The sequence below is a fragment of the Diorhabda sublineata genome, chromosome 11 (genome assembly GCF_026230105.1).
Source record: "Diorhabda sublineata isolate icDioSubl1.1 chromosome 11, icDioSubl1.1, whole genome shotgun sequence".
NCBI lineage: Eukaryota > Metazoa > Arthropoda > Insecta > Coleoptera > Chrysomelidae > Diorhabda > Diorhabda sublineata.
In genome coordinates, this window is record NC_079484.1 from 5,422,899 (window position 1) to 5,441,004 (window position 18,106).

The 18,106-nt window shown below is 32.3% G+C and overlaps 1 protein-coding gene across 3 annotated transcripts in view; it reads right to left on the reverse strand.

The window, feature by feature from the left end:
- Positions 1-18,106, reverse strand: part of LOC130450248 (dual specificity tyrosine-phosphorylation-regulated kinase 4) — a 150,482-nt gene that overhangs the window by 8,690 nt on the left and 123,686 nt on the right. For all 3 annotated transcript variants that reach the window (XM_056788539.1, XM_056788538.1, XM_056788537.1), the window contains exons 7-10: positions 16,985-17,123; positions 7,915-8,086; positions 7,010-7,153; positions 6,595-6,724 (exon numbers count right to left, since the gene is read on the reverse strand). In XM_056788539.1, the coding sequence (XP_056644517.1) occupies positions 6,595-6,724; positions 7,010-7,153; positions 7,915-8,086; positions 16,985-17,123 (585 nt within the window). The remainder of the gene's footprint in view (positions 1-6,594; positions 6,725-7,009; positions 7,154-7,914; positions 8,087-16,984; positions 17,124-18,106) is intronic.

Sequence of the window (18,106 nt, forward strand, 5' to 3'; positions counted from 1 at the left end):
CCATTTAACTACTGCAGAAAATTTCAACGACTTAATAAGACATTTACAAAAAATGAAACAGTTTTTATCAAGGATTAGAGCTAAAATATGGAAATTTTGTGTTATGATAAGAATAAAGTAACAGGATATTTGTTCTTGATTACCTTAAATGAATCCAAAAAATGTAGTTACTATTAGTATGGCATAATAAAATTATGGAGAAAACGTGTAAAAATATTACATTCAATTTTGAATTAAACTGGTATCATGTGCATTATGTTTATCAAATTATTATTTGATATGAGTACGATTTCAGTGGTGAAAATAGTCGAACATTATCAGCCAGAGACGTTTTTTTCATATCAAACTTACTTTGTGTTATCTGAAATGGACCTGAGTGGTGCTAAGACTAGCATGAAATTGAAAATGGAATACTATAGTATAGTGGTAAGAAACCTGGTTCTACCCAGTCGTGTATGTTAATTTAGCGTAGATGAAAACGAGAGAAGACTCCTCACTTTTTTGTCAAGAGGTATGTTGACGGTTCAGCAAGATAGCCTTTGGTCTCCAAGATGACCAGATTTGTTAAGTTAAGTTGAGTTACAACATGCTTTTCAAACTTTCATGAGATAGATTTGGTATAGATCTATGATATTGATCTACTGATTATAAGTAAGCCTCGACGAATAAGGAAACAAGATTCGAGTGAAATTTTACGAGCTTCTTGATGTGTATGCCAAATATTACTGATACAAAATTATATCTCTAGGGTGTTCGGGATACCCAATACTATTGTAGTGTAGTAACTGTTTTAGTATTTGATTTTGTTTCCTCTTTGGTGTAGTTACAAATAAATTGACGTGGAATTTTCTCTAGACTACCAGCGGCGCCCGAGCTAGCTATGCCAGTAAGTGTGAAACATCTTCTAGAGTGAGTTTAAAGTGCAACTTTCAAGTTTATATAAATTCAATTCTCCTTTGCATTTATTAAAATGGTTCATATGGGTTCGTATGTACATAGAATAAGAAATTAATCTTACATTAATATTTCATAAGTTGTATCATCTACGCGTCAAATAATAATACAAATAAAAATTATTTTTGTGATTGATTATCAGATATATTCACGTTGCAGCTCTCTCAGTTCTCACAGTTTGTATAAAGAATCAATATCTTCCATCGTTAATCACGGTCGCAACCATAAAATTCTGAGGTAGATTTTAGTGTTAGTACAAAGTTATAAGTGTTGTGATACCTAGTGATAAATGTATAATCTCGAATGTCGTCATTAGCAAAGTACTGTTAAGATAATTACCGTATCACCTCTTGACGGGAAAAATGCCCTACTACCACGCAATACGTCGCATTAGTAGAAAATCAGTGTAGATCAGTAACTGTGTTCCAAATTATTCAATTCTAGCAAGAAGAATACAATCAATAGGCCTATTCAAGTAGCTGTCACTTGAAAACAAATGTGATTGATGGACGACATATACATTTTACTTCTGTTTAACATGTCCATCTCATTTGAATCAAAAAGTTTTTACGATGCTCAAACAGAAACATCATCTTAACCAGCTGGCGATGGCTAGATGCTATAAAAAGACAAGATTCAACAGAAGAAAAAGCGAAATATACGACAGTAAGCTCCAAGCACGGTGTATATTGTACGTGCATTTTATTAAAAAACTGTTGGGAGTGCTTTACAGTAGTCTAGGATAAATATGTTATGCAGATACAGCAATCTAGACTCTGCTTCTTTTATTTCAGGGAAACCAGCATATCTGGAGGACAAATTAAACCCTGATTGAGTCCCCAATTTACACATAAGCTAGAGAATAGTTGAAACTTTCATTTCTGCAGAAAAAATAAGATACGAAAGAGAAATTGTAAGAGAAAATGTAATTATAGTAGTAGACTTCATACAATAATTAATTCTATCAATGTGAAAAGTTACTGAGAAATATGTTTAACGATACTTCTTATCAAAGACCACTTCTGTCTGTAGTCTTAACTGTAATTGGGCAGAATTTAATTTAAGATTATCTTTTTATAAAAGAATATCTTCAAGATACTGAAACTCCAAATACAAGCAAAGAATATGTTCTAGAAGAATTCCCATATGGATGTACACAAGAATTGCAGACATATTTATCATTAAAACACGTAACTGATGCTTATAGTAAGTCAGCTTTTAACAGTATATCATTAAAACTCACCTTTTCTAGTGAAAGAAAATAAGAAGACATTTTTTGAAATTATTGTGGGTTTACTGGAGCCATACATAGTATGCGATGTAGATTTGGAGTATCAACATCAACAGATTATACGTATTTTGAAAATGTTATTCTCAAGTTTCAAGGAATTGTATGCCGAAATAATAAATAATGTTTTTTGAAAATGAGTCTTTGACAATGCAACGCAACAGATCGTTTTGAATGCATTGAAAAAATAGCAAAATCCAATGGTCCCAATAGCATTAAACACGTTGTTTGTCGTCCAGAGTCCAGATAATAGTTCTGGATTGCCCTATATTTTATTTAGCTGAGAGGTTAAGGGAATTTAACCTCAAAATATTTATTCAATATATAATCATGGGCTTTCTAGAAAGACTATTCGTGAATATAATCTAAATCAATATTTTTTTTAAAATGAGGTGATTCCAAGTGATCTATTCGCCTTAGGAATTCTAAATATACGAAGTTTGTTTAGTCCGAAGCCCGAAGAATTGAAAATGACATTGTGACTTATCGCTAATACGGGGTATGATTATTATTAGACCGGGTGAAATTGGACCGAAGTTCGTCAACGATTTTTTGATTCCTTCCTTTGGAGAGCTGAAAAAGTTCCAATTGAAATTTTCCAAACAAAAAAAAACGATTTTCTGATTCCTGTCATGTTTATAGAACGATAGTTTATCATCGATTCGTAAAAGCCTCATACTTTTTTAAATCACATTTTCGCAGGAAAATGTCAATGGAAACCCAAGGAATTTTCCAGGAATCGTAAGTACTTTGAATATTACAAAAATCAGGGATCAGAAAATCGCGGACGAACTTTGGTCCAAAGTCTCCCGGTCTATATAAGTGATTTACGTAAAATCCGAGGTGGTTATAAACAGAATTAAATAATAGTGAGAATTTTGAAAATATGCAAATTTTTTAATAGTAATTTATTATGTCAAATTATGCTGAAGCCTGTTTTTATAATGAATAAAAACTGCTACTAACGTACAATAAATTATACAGTATGTTAATGAAGTAACTTATTAAGATATTTCGATTTTTGTTTACAATCCAATCTTATGACAATATCTTCTGTATACATACAGTGTATTGTGAAGTTTCGTACCTTAATAATGGAAATTAAGGATACAACAGGGTAAGTTGCCAGGTATCTCGATTTATCGCAATGTTTAATGGAGATATTTAAAAAATACGATGTACAATACCAGATTTTCTATAAATACTTACATATTATCAAATAGAACAAAGTTAATTAAATAAGATTAACAAAAAATTGTTTATTTTAATTATTTTTATTAGAAAAATGTTTCAAGAATCAATACACACTATAACAGCGAGCTCTCAAGAGGATAGAGAGTGTAGTAGGAGGAGGAGGTCAAGTGTTTCTTTCATTTAAACGATTTTTTGAAAGACGTTGCAGCTTGCGAACAATTAGTTTTCGATGAGTTTCGAGCTTACTGTGCACTGTCATTGTCAGGGATCTGCCGGATTTTTGCCTGAAAAAGTGATCCGCCTGCTAAAAGTCTTGGGGTATACTATTTAAGAAAATATTTTGGGGTAAGATGCATCAAGTATACTTCTTTTCAATGTAAACCTCACAGAAATACACTGTATAAATAAACAAACAACAAAGATTCGATTTTTAGCTCTTAATCAGTGACTCCTGTGAGTGTGAGCGAAATGAATACTTGTACGTCACAATAATAAGCTTTATTTATTTTATTAGCTCATAAAAATAGAAATATTATTACACATTTCGAGTTCAGATCATGTTCTTGACAACGGCAAAGTTCAAGAAATTAAATCTACTGTTATTTTCATCAAGATGGCAATAAAATGAAACATGAATGAACTTAAACCGACTAGTGTAGAACTAATAGCCCGGTATAAATATAATACGTTGGTAGACGTGCCGTACAATCCCGAGAATATACGTCTAATAAATTTCGAACACTCCTATTATCTATCGGTAGGTTGGACTCGATGCATTTCATTGTTAGTTAAATATAATACAAGTGATTATTTTTCACTCTGTTGTCCTCCTTCGAGATCGTATCGATATGATAATCGCAAAGAGGCAGGATGGAATCGAATGTGTAAATTAAATTCAAATTATTTCATCATAAAACTGATTTTGGATGATATCATTAAAAATACGAAAATCATAAGTCCAACACATCAATCAGCACGTCCAGGTCTAGAAATCAAATCAATGTTTACAACCAAATTTCGAGTAATGCTTTTTCTTATGATTCTATATTAGTTATGGCTTCCTCATTTGATTGATATTTCCTTCTATTGAGCTTTTTTTAGATCTGAAAACTATAATTAGTCATTGGGATCCAGATCTGGATAAAATGGTGGCTAAGAAAATAATACGAACTTAAATTCATTGAATTTGACCATAGTTTCTTGTGACTTGTGATGCGGTGTATTGTTTAAGGACGTATGTAAATCCTTGCTTAAATCGATTCAATTATGTACTGTAATACAGGATGTAACCTTTTATTTTGATTTTTTTCTTGTTTCTAAAAGTTTTTACATTTTTACAGTTGGAATTCTCTACAACTTTTAAGGAGGATTGAATATATGATGCATATATTGGGAAAACGATTTTGGCGATGCACCCAATAATTTATAAAACTTTTTAATGAATAAAGAAGTATTGGGAAAATTCTACCCAAAACAATTTCATTTAAAATGTGGCAAACATCAACATCAAAAAAACTAAATTCATGATTATGAACATGGCTCTATGAAAAATGGTCGTTGGACGGTGAAATAAAATGCCGAATTGAACAAGCTCGAAGTACATTCATAAAATTTAAAAATGTATTTACATGTACCGAATTTGATCTTGATCTTAGACTGAGACTTGTGCGGTGCTACGTTTGGTCAGTGCTTCCTTACGGGATGGAGGGTTGGACCCTTAAGGTAAAAAACATCAACAAATTAGAGGCATTCGAAATGAGGGTATATCGTAGAATCCTGAAGATACCATGGACTGCCAAAGTGAGGAATGAGGATATTCTCAGGCGTATCAATAAAGACCGTGAACTCTTTAACATCGTGAAGAAACGAAAGATTGCATATCTTGGTAATATAATGCGAGGCCATAAATATCAATTCCTTCAGCTGATAGTCGAGGGCAAGATTGAAGGTAAGAGAGGATTGGGACGGAAGAGGATGTCATGGTTGCGGAACGTGAGGCAGTGGACGGGTATACAAGATATTCAGACATTGATCCATACCGCTAGAGATAGAGAAGCCATGAAAAATGTGGTCGCGAACATCCATTAATGGATAAGCATTAAAAGAAGAAGAAGTGGCAAAAACGAAACCAATTTGGCTGACAGTTTAAAAAAATTGAACCAATTTTCCAACTCTACAAAACCAATTTCACAAACTCTACACTTTATTTTTCTAAAATTTCAAGTAGAAATGTTATTGCCACTTTTAAACTGTGTAGGTAGTTGATTGAATAATATTTTTGACATTGAACGTGACGGAATTTTTTACCAGATCAGAGGTGGGTATTATTAAGTAAACGTCCAATTTTTTTCTTCTACTAGGATAACTATGAATGGGTCTTCCAATTGGGCTGTGAAAGTGTTTGCAAAATTAACAAACGGATTCTAAATTGAAAAGAGCGGGAAGAGTTGCAATTTTTTATTTTTTAAAATAGAATACGCAACTACTTGAACCATCAATGTAGCGAATAGGTCTTTTTCCGTAATTTGAAGATAGATTCGAAGAAATACACACTACAAGACCTCCAGAAAGAGAAACGATAGCCAAGATGCTATTCGAACGAGTAGTTGTTAAAGCAGTACGAGAATCGAGCTGATTAGACACAGATTTAATGACAAAACAAGCAGAGGATAATTTTTTCGTCAATGCCTCTACATGAACAGAATATTGAAAGGCACCATCAATATGTAGACCAAGAAACTTGATCGAACTAAAGTTTTCTCAGTGTTCAAACAGAGCCCGTTTGCGTCAGCCCAGAACTTAATAGTAATGAGATCTCTGCCCATGGTAGAATGTAAAGCTTGTTTATCTAATTCGTAAATTCATTAATGAATACCAAAAAAAGAATTGGACCAAAAACTGAACCCTGAGTTACACCACTGGCAACTGGTAAATTATCGAAAACTTTACCATTAGCTCGTACCAGTTATTTCTACATTCAAGATAAGATATAAATTATTTTAAAGAAACACCATAATACTCTAGTTTGTGAAGCAGAACTTTTTGATCGAAGGTCTTAGCGAAATCACAAAAAACCGAAGCCTTATATAATTTATTATCAAGTTAAGTTAGTTATTTGCCTATATATAGCGAAGACATTTAAATATTTATCCACTTACTCTAGACATTTGGATATTAAATCGATGAACATCGGATCGTTACATCTCAAAACCATTGCCAAGTTTTTCGAACCGGGCTTTCGTTTCCTGCCTTTGGAATTTGTTGTACAACGTGGATTTCCACGAGAATCTGTAACATAAATTGAAACATTCATCTCAAAATACAAATCAAAATATTTTAAATAAGATTTATATCAAAATATTTAGTCATGATCTTTCTAGAACTTACAGATAATTCTCTTGTGTGACGGATTTGTTCTATCTCAATTACATTTTTTCAAATGAAATAAAATATTTATACTTTTCTCAAGGATTACTATATATGTTATATGATCTCCAAAGTAAAATCTAATATTAGTTAGATCATTCAAAAAGTATATTCATTGGTTATTGATGTTTATTTAGAAAAATTTACCAAAAAATAGTCTTCTTCTTGTAGCAACGTAGATTAGATCGTCGGGTGGTGGTCCTAAAACTTCCATCAGACAGGCCAGTTGTTCGATTTCATTTTCTCCAGGAAATAATGGATATCCTGTGTAGAGTTCAGCTAGAATGCAACCTATAAAATAGACAGTTAATGAGAAGGGTTAATCGCGTGCAATAAAACAAAAATTTCTAATCGCAACAAGAACAAAGTTAATAATAAATACTGAAGGGCTGAATTAATCATAACTCGAGAATTGATAACACTGCATAACTTCGTCTAAATCTGTCTTACAAACCAATTCCTTTTTTTTTCATTTTACTTCAACCCTAAAGTCGATAAATTGTGTTTTTAATGAAAAACAATTTTAGTACCATCAAAACGAATGCCTCACATTACAAACAACGTGCAAACAAAAGAGATCTGCTTGTTGTACTGCATCCCCAAGTCCCCAAGAGCCGTGAACAAAATCATCAGTGGGGAAGAAAGTGCAACAAAGCAAAGATGTCCAAGTCGCCAATGATGGTCGTTTTCATCGTTTTTTCCCATACCCATTGTAAATATGTTCCTGTCGGCCAAAAAAAGTAGCTGGGTAGTTCTATCTGGAGCAGCTGAAGACACACATTTTTCGTATGTGAACCGAATGGATCTTGTACGTACCACAACTACGAAACGCAAGAATTTTTTGCAAAAAAGGTATTACATACCACCTTATAGTGTCCATATTGTCTTCTATGAGTTATTTTAGATATATAAGGTCAAATAAGCTCTAATCGATTAACAAGGAATCCTAGGAGCAACGTCATGGGCATTTCACCAGAACATTTTTACTCATAAATATTGAAAATAACGATAAATTCTAAATCAGTTTCTTAAATTATGGTTATTGCTCTTACCTAAACTCCACATATCAATGGCAGTACCGTATGTTAATCCCAGAATAACTTCTGGCGATCTATAGAATCTGGATTGTATATAAGTATAGACCCTTTGGTTCGAATAACAGGAGCTTCCGAAATCTATAACTTTAATGGAGCTGCTCCCTCGTTGTTTCAATAAAACGTTTTCCTGCAACAAAATTAAGAGATTGTCTTTTGAGGATTAAATAAGGTATATTGAAAGAGAAGTTTGATTTATTTGAAATATTGCTCTGTTCGATGAAGTTGAAAATTTATCTGATAGAATTTGTTTCTCTTCAAGCGGTTGATTTACCACCAAAATTCGTTTATCTTAATTTATAAAGGATTGTAACGAATACGTAAATGTAAAGTAGTCAGTCATCTTTTAAAATAACCAGTTTTGAAAGAAACTAATAGCATGAAATTTTTTACCACAATATTATGAGAAAATTTTATATCAAAAATCGAATGTAAGTATTTGGAATTCTGCTTTTACTGAAGAAATACTCATTTTAATAGTTCTTCGCACGGAGCATTAAACACAAAAATGGAAAAAAAGACAAGTTTTTTCGGATAATGACAGTTCTGTATACTTCACGAAGAAATTTACGCGAAATTCCAACCATAACTCAACGTTTCAAGGTATTAGACAATATTCGAACTTTTTTGTAATCAAAAAATGTTTTTCAATGTCGTTCACTCTCCAAGTTTTCATTGCTTAGTAATATGTATTTCCATTGTTGTAAAAAGTTTTCTTTCGCGGTTCAGTCAACTGCTTTAATAAATCCATCGCAAATATATTACAAACTGATCTGTTTTGAAGCTTTGTTTACAAATCAATCATTATGTCATCAATTTCTCTGCTTATTCCTATGTCAGATTCCAGTAAATTAATGACGTTCGAAAAGATTGGCTTTATTAAAGGGCTGAACCCTTTGCTTTCCCTCTGACCCATTTAACATGAAAAATTGATATGTTCCAATTTTCAAATTATATACTTATCCACTACGATCAATTTTTTTCTCTTAATATAGATTAGTTTTTCTTATGAAAAGCATCAGCTCAGAGAAAATCTACTGCACTAAGCGAAGAACAGTTAGGGAGAGATTAGGGAAGAAACGGCAAAGGTCGTTGGTAAACTTTATGGGAAGATGAATCCATCAACTTATTCCGCGAGTCGACACTTGCCTTAACCGCCCTCACGTAGAGGTAAATTACTAAATGATCTAAATGCTCTCAGAACATGGTTGCATCAGAAAATACCTTCAAACGTTCAAACATGAGGATCCCGGAACGGCCAACCTGTGCAGGAACAAACGAAAGTACGGTGCATGTATTCTTTATATGCCCGCGCTTCAATATGCTTCGTGGTACCTGGAAAACTGAAATAGGAGTAGTAGAGACGCCTGAAAATATGTTCAAGGCTAAGTTGTCAACGGATACTATCTGGACAGCATGTTCGTTGCTGAGGTGTTGAGGAAACTTCGCTGTGAAGAGAAGAAAAGAAGGAGCAAAATCGAGACTGAAAATTAGCATTACGAACATTTGAAAGTGGTAGGGAAGTGTGGGAATCACATCGATAATAAAGAAAATGATTAATTACATTGTGTGGGCATTTGGGATGTTAACCAACATAATAAGAAGATTCTTATTCCAGAAAATAATCTCTCTTATACGCGTTTACCTTTCGATTGAATTGGACTGTACTGTACTGATTTATGTTGCATTGGATTTTACTAACAAGCAAAAGGTAATAATTCATAATATTTCAAATGATGTTTTTATTTTCCTTTGCAAGTATTTACATGGTATAAATTTTGAAATGAATTATTTCGTATGAACAATACAGATTATAATTGATTACATCTAGTTATGGTAAACCAGTTGTTTCCCCATTAATATATTACACTAGAACAATAAATAACAAGTTTTATCACTGTTTTTAATTGCAGCAACAACGGATTTGTTAAAAAACTTCTATGTCCATTTGTTTCTCCAGTATATACGTAATAATTATACAATTTCACTTTATTCAATTTTCTGTCTTTTTTTGTTTTCACTCGTTTATTTTTTAGAAAGATTTTGCAACGGATGACGGCGCACGATCTAAATATCCGATGGTATGTTTCATCAGTGCCGGATTAGCCACATAGCAAATGCTAAAAGTCCTGTTAATTGGGGGTCCCCGCGCTCCAATGCCTGTCTCAGTTAGACAGGTAAAGAAAATTTTGATAACCGTAAAACATCTTGCACGCCCCATAAGACCTTAATACGGGATACGCGCTTTATAAATCATTATCAATACATTTTAGGTTTCTTCTGTTTTAAAATTAGTTTTCTTTAATAATTTTTTCTTACAAAGAAGATATCTAAAATTAAGAACATTTAGATGCATCTATATATCAAAAGGTCTAGGAAATGTGAAATTGAAGAAATTTAAATCATTATTTAGCTACGTCCAAGCAACGCGATCCACATTTTCAGATATTGCTGTAAAGAATACAAGCAACAAGACGAATCAAGCAAAATGTATAGTACGACCATTTCAGCAGCTCTACTACACTCGACGACTTAGTGGAAATTCAAACAGCTGGAAAATGTTTCGAAGTTGAGGTGGTTATTGTCATTATTGATAACGTACAGTCTGCTTTAACTAAACGTTTGAAAGAAAAATTAACAGTGTTTTTGGAATGTTTCGACAGCTAAAATCCCAAGCATCAAAAGAGATTTTGGAAACACCCGCAATAATGGTCAGTGTTTGCATAGATGATTTAGTGAACAGCCTGGGCAACGAATTAATGCAGTTCGCGCTGCTGCTGAGAACAGATGTGGCTACTGTTATTGATAGCGACAAAGAAGAGTCTCTGCAAGGAACTGCAATTTTATGAACTTTTAATAAATAATTCTTTATTATTTCCAGAATTTACTTGTTTCTCATGATGACTAATTGCAGTGGCGAACGTTTTTTCCAATATCAACAAGCATAAAAAATGAATTAAGGAATACAAGAACGACCAAATGAATATAATTCGCTCGAAGAAGTTGACATTGAAAGAGTTATCTCTAAATTTTCTCGTATTAAATCCAAAAAAGTTTCTTTCTTATAGTTTCCTATCCTTTTATTATCCTTTAAAATTGTTTTTTCATCATCACAAAGTGAATCTAATAAAGTTAACAATAGAAGAAAACTATTTAAAAGTACGGTTGCATTATATATTAGGAACTATTATAGTTCTTAATATTTGAATACCAAACGGGAATATTAAAAATTTGTGTGCAAAATAAGGTTGCTAAGGTTATATGTTTGATTCACCCTGTTAGTTTGTTAGCATTATACTTTAGTTGCATCAGTTTACATTCCACCATATTATTGTAACACGATTGTGACTTCGTGGCCAATAAAAAGCGTAGCCAAAGTTTCTTGTTACTTATCATGGTTTAACCCCAAGCAACTAACTAAATCTAAAGTCTTTTTGGTTTCAAATTTTATCTATCTATAAAAATTAATGAAGAAACTAATTTTGAAACATAAAAATATTTAAAATTATATAAATCTGAACGATTCTACTACTCAGTTTCCTAAAAATCAACTTGATTTTTAATAGAAATATAGGGAGTTTATTCCAAAGAATGGTGCCGGTCCGAGTTTAGAACCCGAAGCAAACCAAGGGCTCTTTGGCCGAATTTGTTGCAAGCTCCTCGTTGGCCTAATCCGGTACTGGTTTCTATTACTCATTTACTCTTACTTTCTTTCCACATTACTTTCATTTCATAATAAAATAATATGAAAATCAGGAAATTGTACTAATTAACTTTGTGCAAACCTCCTATATATTTCTGAGTGAATTTAAAATAATTAATTAGTTCGAAATGAGAAAAATAACCAGAAAAGTAAGCAACCACCTGCTTGTTTCGAGGTTATTTACTTTTAAATTGAAAATGTAAATTAAGTGTTTTCTGCCGAACATTTTTCGATTGAAAAATCATTTTGAGAAATTCTGATAATGCTCAGAAGGTTAGATGCTTGTTAGGTAAAGCCAATTATAATAAAAAAATATCTCTTTATCATTAAAATGATATTTTGAAATTTAATCTACGAAATGTAAATTCATAGCAACAATCTATTCCAATAGTATATCTCGTACGCTCAAGAAATTAAGACAAGCAGTAACAAGTTTGAATCCGTCACTGCTATAACGGCTTTAGTATCAAAATGTTTTAAATACTTTTAGTTAAAACAAAGCACAAAACTAAGATTTGTTACAAGATGGAAAAAGTGCCAAAACTCACTCAATATCTACGATAATAATTTAGTCAATTTGAAGACTGATTATGAGCGATTCAAAAATGGTAATGAATCATTTCAGAGCGACCAGCGACGAGATCTCAAAAGTAGATGAAAATGTTCAAACTTAAAATATCATATACAGATACTTAAAAAGCATTTCAGATGCTTTACGAATGAGATAAACGGATCTTTCATGGGACTTTTTATGTATTTGAAATATCTAAAAACAATTTTACAAAACGGCACTGAAACGATAGAGAAATAGATATTTCTCATTACATTGGGATCATTTTAGTATCCGATTCCCTTGATTCGATATAGGATTGGATTTGGTTGTTTTTTCAATAAAGTCGTACTTCCTATGGGTGGGTTCTAAAAGTATGGTGTCTCAATGTGACTCAAATGGCTTGCTAAAACTAAATTAAGGAACAGATAAAGGTTGCAACTGCTGATAAACTATTTCAACAGGTTACAGGAGTCTAAAACGATATGAAACGAAAAATTAAACGAATTAACATTTGTTGTTTTTGATTCCTAACTGTACATATACGTCTAGTTCCTACATTTAGCACCACAGAACCTCAGACTCCAATGACTGAAAATGTTCTAAGAGGAAAACATTTGGACACCATTCCTGTCATTGAAAACGTTGTGGCAGAGAAGATGAAGAAAACATTTCATTTCTGGTGAGTGCTTTGATGATATTCTGATGATATTATCGTTGGAACTGAATTCGTGAGTCCTATTGACACAAGAAGATGGAGTATGAAACTAATAATACAAATTTATGACCTTCCAAGTTAAAATATTTGATTATGTAACTGATTATAAACTAAAATGAAATTAAAAGTACAAGTAAAAGTATATAACAATTACATAAAAAGAGAATAACTGATCTAGCTGGATTTCTTAGAAACGGGCTAGTATGGATAATCATCAATAACCTCCCGCTCCCTATATAGCAGCGTTCATAATTTATTATTACAATTATTATTGTGAAAATGACGGTTAACCTAATTCGAATGATATACACCGAAGGAAGATAAGAATCTCTATACTTTCTATAAACGCGAACGGATTATACTATTTATTAATTTATCGAATCAAGTGTATGTAATCGCGTGGTTTCACAGAAACTAAATTATTATGTTTTAGATTCGAAGAGAGAGGTTGAAATGTATTTCGATTTATTTTATATTTCATTTTGCATTTCCAGTGTGTAAGTTAATTTTAAAAAGCACGTTAGACTCTTTTAAATGATCCCAATGCTAATTAAAACCAAGTTTAACATATCTTTTTATTTTCCCTATATTTTCATCACAATCGCTACAATTAACTTCTTATTTTCAAATCAACTGCTTCATAACTGAAGCAAAAATATGAGGGTGTCGTAATTATCTAACTATTTCAGAAATTCACTGAAATGTGTGATAAATTCCTCATATCTAATGTTGATAGGTTGTCATATGTCATAATATGCCTTATAATCTAACCTAACCCTGTATATCATATAGTAAATTGGTCTATTCTAACATGAGTCAAAGCTACTATGAGTATACTAAAATAATCTGTGAGTTCACGGCAATTAACAAGTTGACCACTACTGAATAAAACCTCGTGTCTGAAACAACCGATGAGATTTTTGTCTTATTCTACTGACTGGATTCAAACAAAGACGAATTAAATTATTGATATGCTTGCTGGTACAGTCTGAATTACCATCTGAACAAACCCTTCGGATTACTTTTATCCCATTCCATAATGTTTTCAATAGGTGGTAGAAGAGTTTATTGGGGCGGCTAATTTCAACGACAACACCATGGTTCTATCGTCGGCGAAGCTATAGATCGGGTTTGCAGTTTTGTCGAGTTTCTTAAAACTAAAAGAGCTAAACCAGATAACCCCTAGCTCATTTTGTAAGCTATCTAAGCAGTAAACAGTCCCCAATAGATATATGTCAAAGCAAAGTCGACTTACATACAGCCTTCAACTTAACTAATCTATGCTGACCCTAAATCTACATTTGTATCTGCTCGATGGATTAGAATTCCTCACGACCGGATTTATTTCGGATGCAAATAATTCTAATTTTTTGAAAAATTCCGTAATACTTTATTGTAATTCAATTAAAATTAATTGTATTCTTGCAATTATGGACGAGAAGCAGATGTTAAAGTTCTTATCAAGATTGCATTTAAGTTTTTCTTTTTGTACAAAGTCCAATTAAAGAAGAATACAATTTAAAATCAAGTTATCAAGTTACTTGACCCGTTCAATTCGGTAAGGTCATTTCCCTTTTATAATAATGAAGATAGTTTATGCAGCTGTGTAGGAATTCATCCTCTTAATATTTATTTGAGACATAGGCGTATCGTTTGTACGTCAGTTTTTCCTTATCACATATAAACATTTCTTCGTGGGTTTCGAGATAGTTTGACACTACTAATACTGTCAGAATCTATAATAAACACAAAATTCAATATAATATGGAAACTGAATCGTATGGGTTAATTTTTTTTGAAAGTATTTCAAAATTATACAAAGTTGTTGAGCATCAAATCTTAACTAATTTCATACTTTGGTATGAAAATCGAATTTTTTATTCTGATGAAATTATGTACAAAGGTTTTTGAAATATCGATTGTTTTATTACAATCAAATCAAAAGTGTATAGTACTTAATATTTAGATTTCATTCATTCAATTTAATATATTTGTAGAAATTATATAGGGTAAAAGGAGAAGTGTAAATTTTATGAAAAATAACACATTAGAAATTCATAGTATCTTAAGTTGTAGAATGGAAACGTTGTTATGAAAACATCCAAAGATGGAAGTTGATGATATATATTTGATATAAAAACTCTTATTATTTTTTCAACTATTTGTTAGTGATTGGATCACTCTGTATGTAAGTTAGCGTGACAATGAATTTTAATTTCACGATATTTCAACCAATTATTAGAACTAGCTCCTATAGTCATAAAATAGAGTAGCTGTTTCCATGACTTGTTCGCAGAGTGACCACCAGATTCATGTCGTTTCTGGTTATCACGAGAAGTTCTTCAAACTTCATGGTTGATACGGTTATGAATCTTTTGGATTGTCTTAGACCTGGAGTGTTTCTCCAGTAAGACTCCATCTGTTTCTGATCCAAGGTGTGGAATCGTTGCCCCTTTTTTGGTAACGCTGTCTGCTTCTTCATTTCCTAGTATACCCTGATGACCTGGAAGCCATATTAGGGTTATCTTTTTTATGTTAGCTAGTGCTTTACACTGCCACACTAGTTTGGACGTGCTCTCAATAGGTTTCAGGACTTTAAGGCCTCGTGGCTATATGAGAGGGTGTAGAGGTTTCTATCCGAATAGTCTTGAGTACATTTGTTTATTACTAGCAACTCTACTTGAAAAATTGTGTGTGATGTTCCTAGAGGTATGGAGAGTTTGCATTTTGGACCAAAAATACACAGTCCAGCTCCTTGCGCTATACTTAATTAACTGTTTAAACTTGTAATCATCTGTATATTATTTATTTTCGCTTTCCAAGTTAATCAATCTGAAACGTTTTTAGTCTAATTAGGATTCTTTGTCTGCTAAAACACTTATTTTGGAATAAGTTAGTACATACTTTTCTATACTAATTCGTTACAATTGGTTCCACCTACGGTCACTACTTATTTTTTTTGTTGGTTTATAGTCGGTAGAAAACACTCAGTATCTTCTGCGGATGAAGATACATCAACGTCTTATTACAAATTCTTTCGTATTCGAGGTATTTGACCTTGTGGTTTATAGATGTTTTCGATTTCTTTTGTGACGCCAGCATAACAATACAAAAACGATTGTGTTGATATTTAATTTGAACAAATTACAAAAAGTTTCTGATTGGTTGTGGTTCTAGCGGATTTAAGCCCTAATTTTCTGTCTCGGACTAAAATCGCTCCCCACATGGCGCGAAATATTTGTGGTTAGAAAAATCACCGATGTTGAATTTTTTGCATTGGCATATTTATGCCCCCTCATGTGTAACTTGATAAGTATCCTTCTACACAGTTATAGAAATCGTACGGCATGACAGGACAAGGGTACCAAAAAATAATAAACGGATAAAAAAAATGCCATAACAAAAAAACACAATATATAAAAAAAAGAAACAATAAAATATTTTCATCCAAGAAGGTTGGAAAAGGTTTACCCAAGAAAGATCCACATTAAGACGTTCAGACAACCAAGAAGAGTGTATAGCCAACAGGCTAATTCTTAACAAAAAAATAAGACATCCAAAATCTCCCATGTCCTTCCTGTTCGTGGATTTCTCACGAGCACAATTTGTAACAAGGATAAATATTCACTGAAGCTAACCCGAACAGAGGGTGGTGTATTATCCTGTTTAGCATCCATCCGTGGACTTTGTCTAATAGGACGATTTTTATCACGCGCGCGCTTGTGTGTAACTTGAATAAACTTGTAATCACCGAAGAAATAAGCTAAACAATAACGGTATCTAAATATTACAAAAACTCAGGTATTGTTACGAGGATCTCACATGACAATCAGTTTATATCTATAAAATAGTGTTGTTTTTATTGACAGTTTATATATTTATTGTAAACTTGCTATAAAATTATTCATGAGGTATTAAATGCATTCTGTTTTACATTTTACCAATTATCATTCAACTTCCTATTTAGCATACGGCATAATTTAACAACAGAATACAATAAACAATTAAAAAAATATATGAAGTGACAATGAAAATAATAAATATTAAAACTACTTACCGGTTTAAGATCACAATGGATGATATTTTCTTTCTGCAACAACCTTAGGCATTTAAGGAGCGAGTTGGCGAATCTTCTAATTAAATTCAGACTAAATCCTTGGTAATTGTTTTTCTTTATTAATTCGTATAGGTTAAGACTGTAACAAAAATTAAGCATATCAATATATACCAGATGCTATTTTCTTCCTAACACAAATAACGGGCGAATACGATTAACAGACATTCATTGATATCCTGAAGGCGTTTAATCCAATACAATGAAAAGGGCAATTAATAAATTGAAAATCTATTTTCAGAAATAAATATTAGAATAACTGAATTGTAAAAACAAGTATACAAACTAATCGGCAGCTATAAGAGATGAAAAGTCGTAATAGGCCGTAATAGGCTATTCTTTTTAAAATTTCTCTTCAATAAGGACCTTTTTACTCAACTATCTTTGTCCATCCTGGCTATATGCCCATCCAAAGGAGTCTTTTTGTTCTGATCCCATATCCAATTTCAACTTGACCATAGAAAGCTTCAATCTTCTTCTTTAATCTCCTCCCAAAATCCTTCTTAATACCTTTTACTCCCATATGTTTATTTCTTTTCTTCTTTTTTGTTCTTGATCCAACACTCGCTGTCATACAGCACCGTTGGTTGTATAACTGTCTTGTGAATGCGGCGCTTGAAATATCTTTTGATCTAAATGTTCCTTCTAGGAATCCAAACACTTGACTCCTTTTACCAGTATTTTGTCAATTTCCCTGGACACTTTTAATTAATTGAAGTTATATTTCTTTATACGTAGACCATATTCTTTTGTTTTTTTTTCCAAAGAGTAGAAATATTGCTTCATACCACATCATCTACGTAGGTAAGCATTTATGTTTTGCTACTATAAATCATCCCCTGGGTCATATACTACTACTTCTCAGAATCATTTCTAGTAAGAGGTTAAACAGCACCGTTGATGGTGGGTCTTCTCCATCAAATAAAAGTCATTCTGCAATTTCTTAATTAGCCAACAAGCGGTGGAAGTTGAGGAATAGATTCAAAAGAGGAGAAATAATCAGGACAAAGATAGTCTTCCTTTACCACTCAGTAAAATAAAACCGCAGAAAATGACGTGACTTTG